The following is a 14064-nucleotide window of genomic DNA, read 5'->3' as shown; positions in this document are numbered from 1 at the left end:
TAGCTGTACCATCTCAAATTATTTTGTCGTCATAAGATTCGACAGTCGTCAAAAGATTCGTCAAGGAAGAATCTGGAGGATATGTAATAAAACTAAAACTAATATGTAGCATGCTTCACTAACCAGTAAAAGCAGTGATACAATCAGAACGATTACCAGGACCGGAAACGGTAACGTAACGTCGTTAGCATGATAAACATGAATGATAAACACTAAAACTTTTAGTAAAACAGTCACAGTCACAGTGACAGTGTACGCGGTCTTCTTCTTCTCGCCCACTCTTCTTAATCTCGGGTCACTACACTACACTCGGCCCAGCCACTGCAGCACACAGGACTTGGCACGGTGGTTGAAAGCCTCAAGGTCTCCAGGGCTACATGGCGCTGGCAATAGACATAGTGTAAGCGGTAGGCCCGCTACACAGAATATGCGCATTTAACCACAAAATGACGAAATACAAATACATAGCTCTACTTACGTAGCCCGCGAACGTTTTTACCCATGTAGCCAGTAGCTATGCTATCCTCTAGCCCTTCATTCCGTCACAAGGTTGTAGTGTAGTGATTGAAGGGCTACAGCTGCGAAAGTATGTTCTGTTTCGAAATGTGCAAATACTGACGCTCATAGTCATAGTCATAGGGTCTATATGTCCTCCAGCGTACTGCCGGAACGTACCCTGGGTACGGTCCGGTATACCGGAACGTACCCTGGTAATTATTTGATATGGTTAGGGTTAGGGATTAGGCGTAGGCGACTCCCTAGACTCTAGTGGAGTAGGCGAGGTACGGTCCGGCATATTAGATAGTACCAGGGTACATTCCGGTATACCGGACCGTGCCCAGGGTACGTTCCGGCAGTACCCTGGGGGACATAGACCCTCTCAGCAATACTGACACTGTTTAGGCCCGCCTCATTATAAAGCACGATTGATAAAGCACGATTGATAAAGCACGATTGATAAAGCACGAAATAGTGGAAAATCGCATGTTACCATAAATCCTGTTCAGGTGGCTATAAATGTTACTTATCGTAGCTAAATGCCAAGGTTATGCTAGTATGTTCCTACACATTATGATGTTCAAATCCCTTACATGGAATATGTATAATGTAGTGATTGACCTGCCAGGGTGATTTGACATCTATACTAGGTGCACATGCAGGTGCCTGTGGGCTGTGGCGATAATGGATAAGCTTGGAGCAATGTGGTACCCCTACACATTACCATAAAAACTACATACAATACAATACAATAAAATACTATACAATACCATACAATACTATAATTAAAGATACCATAACATGCTTCTGATGGAGAAGAACTTGCAAGCTCATGTTGATATATCTTTTAGTGATGTACCGTCATAAAATAAATAAATAAATGAATATAATTTGCAGATAATATTACCAGCTGTGAAAATAAATCTGTAAACCTAAGAAAATGGCTAGAACATATTATAACATGGAAGTCACTTCTTAATTACTATATCAGGTGGCTACGGCAGGTGATGCTGTCGGTTGGTGCACAGGTGACATCACAGCGCTTCACAACAATTAACTCACAGCAATCACTACTAATTTGCTGGGCTGTTATGAAGTTAAAATGCACATTTTGTAGGTAGTTAATAACATGAACATCAGAAGTAGATAATAGGGAAGGAGTGTGACTTCAATAAACAAGGGAAATTTGTCATTTACTAGCCTTAGAATACCTACGAGTTACTATGCGTAACTCAACCAACTTGAGCTCAAATCGTGCACAGTACATTCGCCTAGCATCGTGCAAAATCGTTTCATCGTATACACCCGCAATCCGGAGATACAGACTAAAACGTAGGACACGATTTTCCATTATGTTGCCAGCAAACTGAATGTATAAACCACCTAACTTGAAGCAAAAGGCAGCTCTTGCGCACTCTTGCTCCCTCGGCGATGCGGTTTGGCTCGCTAGTAGCTGCTTTTTGTTTTAAGTTAGGCGGTTTATACATTCAGTTTGCTGGCAACATAATGGAAAATCGTGTCGTACGTTTTAGTCTGTATCTCCGGATTGCGGGTGTATACGAGGAAACGATTTCGCACGATGCTAGGCGAATGTACTGTGTACGATTTGAGCTCAAGTTGGTTGAGTTACGCATAGTAAATCATAGGTATTCTAAGGCTAGTAAATAACGAATTTTCCTTGTTTATTGAAGTCACACTCCTTTCCTATTATCTACTCCTGATGAACATGTATATTTAATACAGATATACATATTATATTCATGATAATAAAATCACAATCAACTTTGTATGAATGCGCCTACTATGTAGCTGCTGCTTTCCTGTTTTGTCTGGAAATATATGTATGAAAAAAATGTAAGAAATTGGAAAGCCTAAATTGCCTTTGCAAAAAACCATCTAGATATCGAATAAAAGATGTCTAGCATAATGCCCAGTAGGCGGTGCTAAAGATGCATGCTAAATTAGTATAATGTGGTCTGCATCCAATGCAATCTAAATTTGTGATTCTCCCATAGACTCAGAGAGAGAGAGAGAGAGAGAGTGAGATTCAGGAAAAAATAAAATAACTTAATTATTATGTATACAGTTCTATTAGTTGGGTAACATTTGCAATTTGTCTACAGGTATCAGCGATGAATTCATGCTAAACATGGGTACTCGGGCGTGGAGTGTTGCTAGCCTCGTGTACAATTTCGGTGAGCAGGCTGAATTAGACTATCGTGAGCACTCACCCATCGTCAGCAAGAAGCGCAGCAATTTGAGGGTGAACTCCCAATGCAGCACTCCCAGGTCAGAACTGATGGAGGAACCTCCACCAATGGCAGCAGTTCCAGTGCACGAGACGATAGCCAATATTTTCTGGCGGTCGAGCTTGAGCTTTCATGCATACATGCATGGTGACCCTCGAGTCTGCTTTCAGGATCTGTGGCCCAAAGGAAATAAGTTAACACCTCTGCTGCTAGAGTCTGTCTTTTCTACTGATCTGAGGCAGTCTGTGCTAGACCTTTGTCTACTAGTGCTGCGATGTGGACCAGTTGATGTTCTAAAGATACTAATTGATGGGAAGATTTTAGGTATGTATGTTAGACCGTTATATATGTAGTCTCAGTGTATTTGCTGTAGTCTCATGTATATGTATAGTTTACAACCCTAGTGTTTGCAGGTTGTTCGTTTTACTGCACAAGTAATACAATATCATAAATAGTGTCTGCTAGAAATGTACAAGGCTATAGATATAAGATTTGCAGAGTAGCTTTACATCACTTGAATTTTTGCAACATATTAGTACATAAGTTGGCAACTATAAGAGTGCTTATGGTCACACATTAGTCTTGTATTGTCAATAAGTTCCTTATGCTCACCTTTGGATGTGTGCAGTTGTACTCATTTGAACTGAATCATGCACGCGCACACACTATCACTTATATGCCATATAATATGTTTGTTTCAGATATTAATCAACGATTTTACAATGCGGTCAGCATGTTGCATGTGGCTTGCATATCCAGAAACCTCGATGCTGTTGTATTTCTCATGCAGAGAAAAATTTCTACAAAGTTGAATGACCGGTTAGGTAAGCCAAAATTAGTTGGTTCTATTCTTGTCAGTTCATACAGATTTGAATTAACAAATATAAATTTAAAAAATTTCATGCAGAGGCCCACATTGATCTGATGCAGAAAATGCTATGTACAAATATGCCTACTGCAAAATCAGTGTATCATAAGCTTATATATTATATATTAGCACAATATTACATCTGTGCTATAGCTGTCTGAAATAACTTGCCCTGTCTTGAAAATCTTTTCCATCTCGTAGGTTTATTAATGCACATAACCATTATTGATTTGTTAGGAAGGAAAGCTGAAGATGTGTGTTTTTGTCCTCGTGTTCGGAGGGCATTGCTGTATAAGTATGTGCTGAAGACACCACCAAAAGACAAGATCCAGCAGAAGTCCATTCCAAGCCTTCAAGAAAGGGATTCGTTGTTCAGTATGGCTGCCAAACCAGAATGCTGTGATGAGCTACTATATAGGCTGCAGGTAATACTGCTATATGGTATTAGAGCAACTCGTGTTGATTTACAAAATGTTGCAATGAGATATTGTTAGTATGGTTGGTTAATCTGTGTGCTGTCATGTCACTAAGAGGCTATTCATTTACTCCTGATGCTACCATGTTTATTCAGACATACAGTAGTAACATATATGTTGCGATTAGTATAAAAACCTCTAGTGGTAAAGGATTAGCTACATTATGATAACAGTAAGCAATTCCAAATTTTATAACTCAAGAGTAACTAGTGAAATCAGACTAATTTTTTTTGGTGCATGCTGTGTTTCAGATGTATGAGTTCAATATCAATTCAGAGAAAGACGGAGTAGGTGATTGTATGATACATACCATTACCAGGCAAGGTATGGGCGTTTAGAGATAAAAACATGTAAAATAATTATACAAAATATAAAGCTTTGCCTTTTCAAGCTTGAATGCAAGTTATGAATATAATATTGTTCAGGTGGCAGGTGCAAAAATAGTAAGTTTTATATTGATATTTGTTGCCATATAAGACAAGTGGTTAAAATTGTGTATGATCAGACAGCATCAGAGTAAATCAATATTCAAACTAATTGACTTGTCATGCTAAAGTAATGTAATACATAGTAACTATATATACTGGTCAGGTCTGGCACAGCTTGCTCTTCTTTTGAACTTGGTTGAGATGTTTGATGTGAACGTCGACATCTGTAACTCTGACGGACTGACTCCTGTTGCTATTGCTGCCTGTTCAGGTTAGTAGTGTACTTATCATTTACATAATTTTAACTTTTTAATCGTTTTACACTTTTCTAGCCAGCATCATAGTGTGTCAATAGTATGTTTTTGATTAGCGGAAACTTTGTGTAATGTGTGTTTAGTTATAAAGTAAATACTTAGTAAATACTATATGGCAAATTTAATTTTGTGTAGGTAAATGCTAATCTATGAAACGTTGGCACATTTGAGTGTGTATAGATTTATAGTTTAAGCTCCTATTGTAAGAAATAATCTAGCTATGCAGTTTGAGACGAATGATTCTGAGTTATTAACTGTTAAATCAGGTGACAGCATATTGGTCGACTTGTTGCTCTGTGTGTTCGGTGTGGATCCTAATAGATTCAATCCTCACAACAACTGGACAGCATTACACTATGCAGCTAGTATGAACCACGTAGATGTTACCAGGTAACTTTACACATTCATTAGTCATAACTGAAAATTAATGGGCTATATACAACAGTGTAATTATACTAATTAAAATATTGAAGTATTAAAATATGTAAACTCAATGCAAGTTTTTGTAACATGTAACATAATTTCATATTATCAAAAACATTGCATTGTGACAAAACCAAACTAAATCATTGCGTGTAATCAGTAGCTGATTGTACATAATAATAAATGATGTCTCCTCTCTAGCTGAAGTAACCACAGTCTGTTGTTAAGGAGACCTGTATGGTTACTGCTGCAGTGTGCTGCTGACTAGAGGAGCCGACGCAAACATCGAGGATGAGAACGGGGCCATGGCAGAAGACGTGGCTGCGAAGAGCCGGGCGTCGGACTCCAGAGAGCTCATCGAGTCTCACCGGCTGCATCGTGTGCAGAGCTTAATGCGCCTTGTCACACAGGTATGTGTGCGTGCGTGCGTGCACGTGTGCGTGCATGTGTGCGTGTGTGCTTGCGTGAGTGTGTGCTTGCATGAGTGTGTGCGTGCGTGCGTGTGTGCGTGCGTGCGTGTGTGCTTGCATGAGTGTGTGCGTGTATGTGTATGTGCGTGCGTGCGTGCGTGTGCGCGAGTGTGTGTGCGAGTGTGTGCGTGTGTGTACTTCTTCGATGACTACCCTCTAGCAATGATACCAAAGTAGTGACTTTGTATCCATGCTTTTATTGTAGGAAGATCTGAAGCCAGGAATTGTGAAAACAACAGATCTGTTTTCTGTGGACCAGCATGGTAGAACCCTAATTATGGTTGCAGTCATATTTAACAGGTAGTACAATAGTCATGTCGCTCACATCTGAATGCGCTTTACCAATCTATTGTTACACAATAAACTATTGTTGAACAGACATGACACTCCATGTGCCAATGGTGTCATATTAGTGTAAACTATAGTAAATTTGTACATATGCACAAAGTCAATGCTAGTTTATTATTTTATTTTTTTAAACTTGGTTTTTTCATTGTTGTACAAAACTACTATCCTTCACTAGGCCGCATGCGCACGTTCAAGTAAGTGTTAAATGAACTGTTTGTTTACATATTGTAAATTACCTTCATCACTTCACAAGGATAGTTTGTGCAAAACGTGGCCTTTTTGGAACATTTTGATATGGCAATCAAGAACTGGTAGTGTGTCTACGAACATTTATGACAGTTTTTCGTCAGGGAATGTAGTTTCAAGTCTGTTGTTACATGTTATGTGTCTGATGTAAGCAGTGATTCTCACTTGTTCCATGTGGCATTTGATGATTCTGTGGTTCATGTTAACATATTATAGGTGTGCCAACCTACGCATCCTGTTGGAGATGGACAACTGTCCGATTAATGCTCAACACCCAAAGACTGGACGCACTGCACTAGTGATAGCTGCTAATGAGGGCCATGTGGAACCAGTCAAAATCTTGCTCAGGTATTGTCACTCTGGCTAATACTAAAAATTATACATATGTAAATAATTAATCAATAAATATTATAATGATCATAGCATTCATCTATATTAATTTAGTTGCATGGTATCAAATACCTTTGCATGCAAAATTACACCACTAATTTGCTATCGTGGTATTGTGGAATGTAGATACGGAGCGGATGCCAGTATTGGCGATGTTGGTGGCTACATTGCATTGTGGCATGCTGTGGAGAACATGCATCTGGAGGTTGTGGAGACCATGCTTCAGTTTTCTAAGTGTCTTACTGGCTTTGCCCCAACGGGCCCTTCCAGCTGGTCCGCCCAACACCCTACTCGTCTATACAGGCCACAATCGCTATGACCAATTGAGAGGTACATCGCTGTTAATATCGTGTCAAGCGATGCAGTTGTTGACACCAGAATGTGTGTAAATCATTTCAGGTGAGAACCCCCGAGATACCGAATTTAATTCGTTCCAAGAGATTTTGTTTTGTTATCTCGAAAATTACCGTATCTCAAAACCCTATATAGGACAATACAGCAATATACATACGAGCAAAGTGCAATTCAATGAGAGCACAACCACATTCTGTTAGTCACGTACTTAAACTGACTCAGCGAAAGAGCGCGCGCTAGGCTTATGCTCCGATTTGGCTGATTCGTAAGACGTTCGTATGTTGTATTTTATTCGTTTTGTCGAATACATTTACATTCAACGAGAGGTCATTCGTATCTCGAAAATTTGTATGTTGAGCCGTTCGTATCTCGAGGGTCCACTGTAGTTTGTAAGCTATGTGTTTTGCCATATATTTAGATTAATCAGTAATTTAGAATCTTGTCTAAACTTCTTTCTCGATTCATCAGGCTGCAGATGGTTTGTGATAGATGATAATAGAATAATTGATGGTAAAGAAGCAATCCACAAAGGCTGTTACGTGTGCCTAGTTTACTCAAAGCACAAACTGTTATGGCTTTCTGGTGTAACGTTAGCCATTTAATACAGGAGACAGTTGGAGATCGTCACACCGAAGCTGTTCAGGTGTTCGATGGTCGGCGATGCAGAGTCGCTCTACTGCTTACTGGAAGACGGTGACAACGTGAACCCTCGCAGTGGGGTCGGCGACTGGCCCATGTACCTCGCTGCTGAAAATGGCCACATCGAAGTCATGAAACTACTCTACGAGGTCAGGCTAACCTCCAGACTGACGTAATGAGACCGTATTCACACGATCTGCCACTATCATAAGAAAACGCGTACTTACTCTTACTCAGTTTGTGAAGTTATGTAAGCGTGTTGCTTATTGTCATCTTTGCGTGTGTATTTGTTGCTGCGCAGCGAGGGGGCGATGTTGCGTCTGCGCATGCGTCTACGCGATGCACTCCGCTGCACGTCGCATGCGCACGCGGCCACCTGGAGGTTGTACGCTACATGCTGCAGCTGTACGGTGACAGCCGCCGCGGAAGCCAGGTGACTCACCATCAGGGCCACGCCCGTGAGCTCAACATCAATGCCAGGAACAGCCAGGGTTTCACCGCAATGCAGCTGGCTGCAGAAAAAGGTACCTTGCGAGAGCACGCGCGCAGGCTTGCTTGCATGCCTCTGAATCAGTTGTTACAAAGAGACTTTAGAATTGTGGGTGGTCGAGTAACAGTAACCCTTTGTAAAAATGGCATGTCTGTTGTCAAGGTAGAGTCTAGAGGATCTTGTATGATAATGTATTTGTTTTGCGATATATAATATTACGATGGCTCTTTGCGCTGTATGTGACATAGTTTATACATGTAAATAATGAAAATTATGTATTATTACCTGTGCAGTAATTAACAGCATTCTTGTCACCACTCCCGGGTGCGAATTTTTATCTCTGCAGCGTTATGAGTTCAGATTTTCTCAGTGTGCGAAACGACTCACACTGTCTACTAGACATGTGCATTGCGACCAGACTTTATTTTGCGTAGTTGATCTTTGTGTGTTGCTGGGCTTCTTGATTTGGGCAGAGATGTTACGTAGACCATGGCAGACAGTCGTTAATTACTCTAGGTCACTATAATTTCTTATTGTTTAGGAAGGGATTAAACTTTTAAAATGAAATTTTTATACTTCACTAATTTCGTATTATGGTTGTTATCATGAAATCCAATACCATCATTATACAATGTCCGGCTGTATGTGTAATATCTGTAAGAGATAGACGGACATTCTTAGCATAAATGATCCTGGAATTGTCAGAACGTTTTTTCGTCCGCAATATAAATTAATTGTATATATATTTACGTGTCACCTGATCAATGGTAACCTTCCAGGTTACAGCAAGATAGTGAAGCCTCTGCTTGTGGCAGGTACAACGACAGCTCTTTTAGATCGATCGGGAAATCTGTATGCTTGTAACGAGTATCAAGGCGTACAGGTAAGTTATATCAACTCCTAACTCTGGCAGGGTATAGCCAGCATACTGGGTGACACTTTGCTCTCACCTTGCTCCTGCCCTTAAATACGTTCTTCCATAGCGATCTTTTCCACTCACGTATCTCATTAACCTAGCCTGGGGTCTGTCGCAATGTCGTGTTCTATGTTTAAACAACGTGTTACATCTATGTATGCTATAATGTGAATGTAGTCGTACTGTAACTGCCCACATTAGACGATGATATGAGACTGGGCGTACAGTGAGTGCATGGTCGCATGTCCGGCCCATGACCACACGAACACGATCTAACTGGGACTAAAATCGGTCCTTGAGACCGAATGTCAGTGAGAATGCGGTTTCACGCTGCGTTGTCACTCGCCGTTGGCAGGTGCTGATTGAGACATTTCGAAAGAGGCACAGCGATGAAGTTATGAGCTGCATTCGTGACCGACAGGCTCTGCGCCAGCTCAGCAGAATATGGCAGGTGAGTGCCATCAGGATGACCACTGACCAGTATATTGGAGGGACTGACCAGATATCAGTTGGTTACATCGTCTTCCATTAATATTTGTTTGAGACGTGGCCACTAAAATCTTTATGCCAGACCATCTCTCTGCTGGAGGCTGGCAAGCTAATTAAACGTATTGTCTTCAATTACAATAGTTGTGTGCTTTTGCATGTATCTTTCTTATATATATTCTATATTATATATATGTATTCTAACCTTCTTATGTATGTTTCGAACTACGGTTTTAACGTTGCCATTAGGCATGTTAGGGCCGTTCCATTTGGTGGTTAGATAGTTCAGTCGAGGATTTGGCGTTAGTCGTCATCGCGATGTTGCAGACGCGGTTTGACCACAACCTGCGAGACAGGAAGGGCGACACTCCACTAATGGTTGCGTGCGCAATGTCCTCGCTGGAGATCATCAAGTTTTTGTTGGGCAATGCCGTGTATGACGTCCGTGATGAGGATGGCAGTGATTTTTCCAGGTACCCATTTACAACGTTCGCTACTACCGTCGACGCCAGATTCAAAACTTGTGGTTATTTATCACTTCTCTTTATCAGCATGATTACCATGTGCAGGCAATTTTTCTAGCCATACTGTGTGTACTACTTATATGCTTATATGTTAATGTGATACTGTGGACACTGTATACTTGTGTGACACTGTTTATCAATATATCATTTTGCTATGAACTTACAAAAATATGAATTTAAATTATGACTGATAGATGGTATATCTACAATTAATATATTATTTAAGTAATAATATATATGGTAAATCTAACGTTAATGAATCCGATTGCTTTAAGTAGTAATTATTGATTTCATCTTTAGTTCTTTCTTAAAAAGTTAGGTGAAAGGCATAATTACAATTTGCACCTACTATAGTGTGTCAGCATGAATTGTTTGTTCCGCATTTCAGGAATAATTGCTTTTAACAAATGGTTAACCACTAGCAGGCAGTGATGTGTGCATCTTGGTCACCGACGCTTCCTATTTTAGCAGGACACTGTGGGAAGATGAAGACGAGGCTCTGTGTAGTGACTCCGGCATGGTGGTGGACGGCGGTCACACGCTCACCAGTCACTCCCCACACTGGCTGCACGCACGCCGCAGCGCGATCGTCGACGACGGCAGCTCGTCGGACAGCGGTCCCGACGCAACGTCGAAACCCGTGAAATCCTCCTTCCACGAGTCGCTGATCTATCGACCTGAGACGCGCGGCCGGCCCGACCCCGCCGCCGCGACGGACATGCCGGCGCGGTTTAGTCAGAGCACGAGGGGCTCGCGGTGCGGTTATAGGCCCACCGCGATTCCCGCCAACGTCAGGAAGGACTTCATGACGAGCACGCCCGAGTACAGCGGGCCCGCGCCCTCCAGGCTGCAGGTGCTGACGCAGGGTCTGCGAAACGTGAGCTTTCGCAGCAGCGACACGGACGAGGGTCCGCGCGATCACCGTGATCATTGCTCCACGGGCGGTGGCGGCGCCGGCGACGCGGATCCGCCCCGTCGAGCTCTCGCCGCGGAGACGGCGGGTCCGGCATCGAAGAACAAGCGACAGGAGTTCATGCTGTCGTTGCCCGTCAGCGTGGGATCGAATGCGCGAGGCCGTCGCGTCGTCTGCAGGGACTACGTTCCCGAGCGAGACAGACGCCCGGCGAGGCAACCGGCGGCTCGAGGAGCGGCCGTCGAGGCGTCGTGGATGTGGAACCCGAAGCAGTACCAGCCGAGGTTTTTCGTAGACGACAGCTTTAGCGATCGCGATGCCGCGGAGAATGTGGTGTGCAGGAGCCAGAGCACGGTGGCGAGGAGTGCGATGTACAATCTATCCGGCTACTTCCCCAACATCAGCCATCTGAACTCCTCAATATTCTGTAGAGGTGAGACTTCTAAGCAACTAATAAGAGCACATCAGATGTTCCTAGTGTCAGTATTGATGGGACCCTACTGACTGGTTAGAGTCATTATGTGTAATGTGGAAATATATATAGTTATGTGTGACTTTGAGTTCACTAACTATTGCTTATACACATTAGCTGCAATGTATATAACCGGTATAATATTATCAATTTATATTTAACCAGGACAGGTAGTAGTAGTAGTAGTAGTCTTGATAGTAGTACATATTAGTTAGTCGTATATAAATGTGTGAGCGTAAACAGTGGTATTGTGTCGTGTTAGGAGATAGGATATCGCATGTGTGCGGAGCAAACCCGCGCGACGGCTGCACGCCGCTGCAACGCATGCTGGAGTACAGGGACTCAGTGCAGATCCTCAATGCGCTACTACAAGCAGACCCAAGCTGCGTCAACATTCAGAACAAGGAAGGCTTGACAGCACTGCATATGGCTTGCAGACTCGACCGCAAGCGGGTCACCGAAAAACTTACAGTACGTGGACACCATCATCAACTTGTCCACTCCAACAACGTAGTGTCTTCGTTTACCTCGTGTGCAGAAACGTGTGGCTGAGACAGATGCAATCAGACCCCGATCCGAATAACCTGGTGTTTTAGATTATTTTTTAATGACTAGCAGAAATGAAATTAGATAATTTTTGTGATTTTACTCTCATCTAAAAAATTAAACATATTTTCCCATTCATACAGTCACTTCCATACATTGACCTCAATCTAAGAACTCTTGACGGCAAGCTTCCAGAGGAAATGACCAACAATAAGGGTATGATTAGACTCGTACGAAAAGCTAGAGAAATGGACTCGGACCTCATGTCGTCGTAAGTATATTATTAACGGTATTCATGGTAGGCTTTCATATTGATGTTTAGAGTGATCCTTTTGAATTGAATTTGTAGCAAGCTCGTAATAACTTGCTGTAAACTGCGGTGAGTTTCCAAGCAAATCTTCAACAGAAATTCTCGTGTAATGTCTATGTCAACGTTATAGTCTCTGTAAATGATTTTACACACGAAGTTGTAACGCATTCCGGCATCTAGTGCATGGTGGCATCGCGATTTCATGCATTGTAATTCTCTTTTCGCTGCAGGCTCCCCTCACCCTCTCCCTCTGTGTCAGCCAGCACTGTGGGTGGGTCAAGCATCGACTTTGAGAAGTTGAACAACAGATTCGTTGCTCTTAAGAAGTCTCTACAAAAGAAGTGACAGTTTGTCATTCTGATCATTCGAGATGTGTTTGCAGCCTATCCTGAAGCAGAGGGAATATATGACATGTATATAGCATTCCCACTACCGCTAGTGCTGCCAAGACCATTCCTTATGTTCAGTGGCACTGCATGAAGGTTTGTGTTAATATATAGGCCTTAATAGGGTCAGTGAAGTTATCTCCCAGTTCCCAGTTCCTTATTCGAATAAGGAACTATAATAACTAGGCAAAGCAGTTACCAGTTCCTTATTCGAATAAGGAACTAGTAACTAGGCAAATCAGTTACCAGTTCCCAGTTTCCAGTTATTTATTCGAATAAGGAACTAGTAACTAGGCAAAGCAGTTATCAGTTCCCAGTTCAAAATGCAACATTGAATTGGGATATAGTAACTAGGCAAAATAGTTACTAGTTACTTATTCGGCCAAATTAACCCTTTGGCACACATTTATTCGAACTGGTAATTCGAACTGCATGGTAACTGAATAAGTACCTGGGTATCAAACTGGTAACTGATTAAATAAATGTGTGCCAAAGGGTTAATTTGGCCGAATAAGTAACTAGTAACTATTTTGCCTAGTTACCAGTTCCCAATTCAATGTTGCATTTTGAACTGGGAACTGGTAACTGCTTTGCCTAGTTACTAGTTCCTTATTCGAAAAAGGAACTGTGAACTGGGAACTGGTAACTGCTTTGCCTAGTTACTAGTTCCTTATTCGAATAAGGAACTGGGAAGTGGGAACTGGTAACTGCTTTGCCTAGTTATTAGTTCCTTATTCGAATAAAGAACTGGGAACTGGGAACCGGGAGCTAACTTCACTGAGCTGACTTAATAGGCCCTATGCAGATAACTGCTACTACAACTACAAGGGAATCTATCTGCATTTACGTTCGAAGGTAATGTTGTGGACCAATCATATGTGATATTTTTTTGAGTTATTGAAAGATTAAGAGAAGGTCAAGGTTTCAAGGGTGTGCATGTGTACTTATAGTGGAGCAAATTTAATTTGCTTAACCTACACGGTTTTTATGCTAAAGAAGGGCTGTTCCCATTAGCATTTACAACCTAGCATGTTGTACCTCATGTTGGTTAGATAGGTTCATGGTCATCTTTACTATGGAAATATACGAGGAACAAGTCCAATGCCTACAGTAAGAGGGGTAAAAATTATCAAGGTTAGTGAGGCCCGTAATGTTCAGGGAGACGTGATCCAGGATACGCGTCCATGAAGGGTGTAGCAGTGTAGTATAACAGTAGCAGTGTAGTATAACAGTAGCAGTGTAGTATAACAGTAGCAGTGTAGTATAACAGTAGCAGTGTAGTATAACAGTAGCAGTGTAGTATAACAGTAGCAGTGTA

The 14064-nt window shown here is 41.9% G+C and overlaps 1 protein-coding gene across 1 annotated transcript; it reads left to right on the top strand.

The window, feature by feature from the left end:
- The first annotated feature begins 57 nt into the window (after window positions 1-57).
- LOC106806702 lies at window positions 58-12955 on the top strand. Its single transcript, XM_014808717.1, has 20 exons — window positions 58-170; window positions 2622-3071; window positions 3449-3571; window positions 3853-4040; window positions 4343-4415; window positions 4683-4790; window positions 5100-5223; window positions 5510-5666; window positions 5932-6026; window positions 6537-6668; window positions 6837-7022; window positions 7672-7852; window positions 8005-8227; window positions 8973-9076; window positions 9465-9560; window positions 9923-10068; window positions 10588-11465; window positions 11767-11975; window positions 12194-12321; window positions 12591-12955. The coding sequence occupies exons 2-20, from the start codon at window positions 2639-2641 to the stop codon at window positions 12703-12705; spliced, it is 3699 nt and encodes a 1232-aa protein (XP_014664203.1). The 5' UTR covers window positions 58-170; window positions 2622-2638; the 3' UTR covers window positions 12706-12955.
- Window positions 12956-14064: the final 1109 nt, after the last annotated feature.

The sequence above is a fragment of the Priapulus caudatus genome, unplaced genomic scaffold (assembly GCF_000485595.1).
Source record: "Priapulus caudatus unplaced genomic scaffold, Priapulus_caudatus-5.0.1 Scaffold175, whole genome shotgun sequence".
Lineage (NCBI taxonomy): Eukaryota > Metazoa > Priapulida > Priapulimorpha > Priapulimorphida > Priapulidae > Priapulus > Priapulus caudatus.
This window is presented reverse-complemented; position numbering and strand designations above follow the sequence as displayed.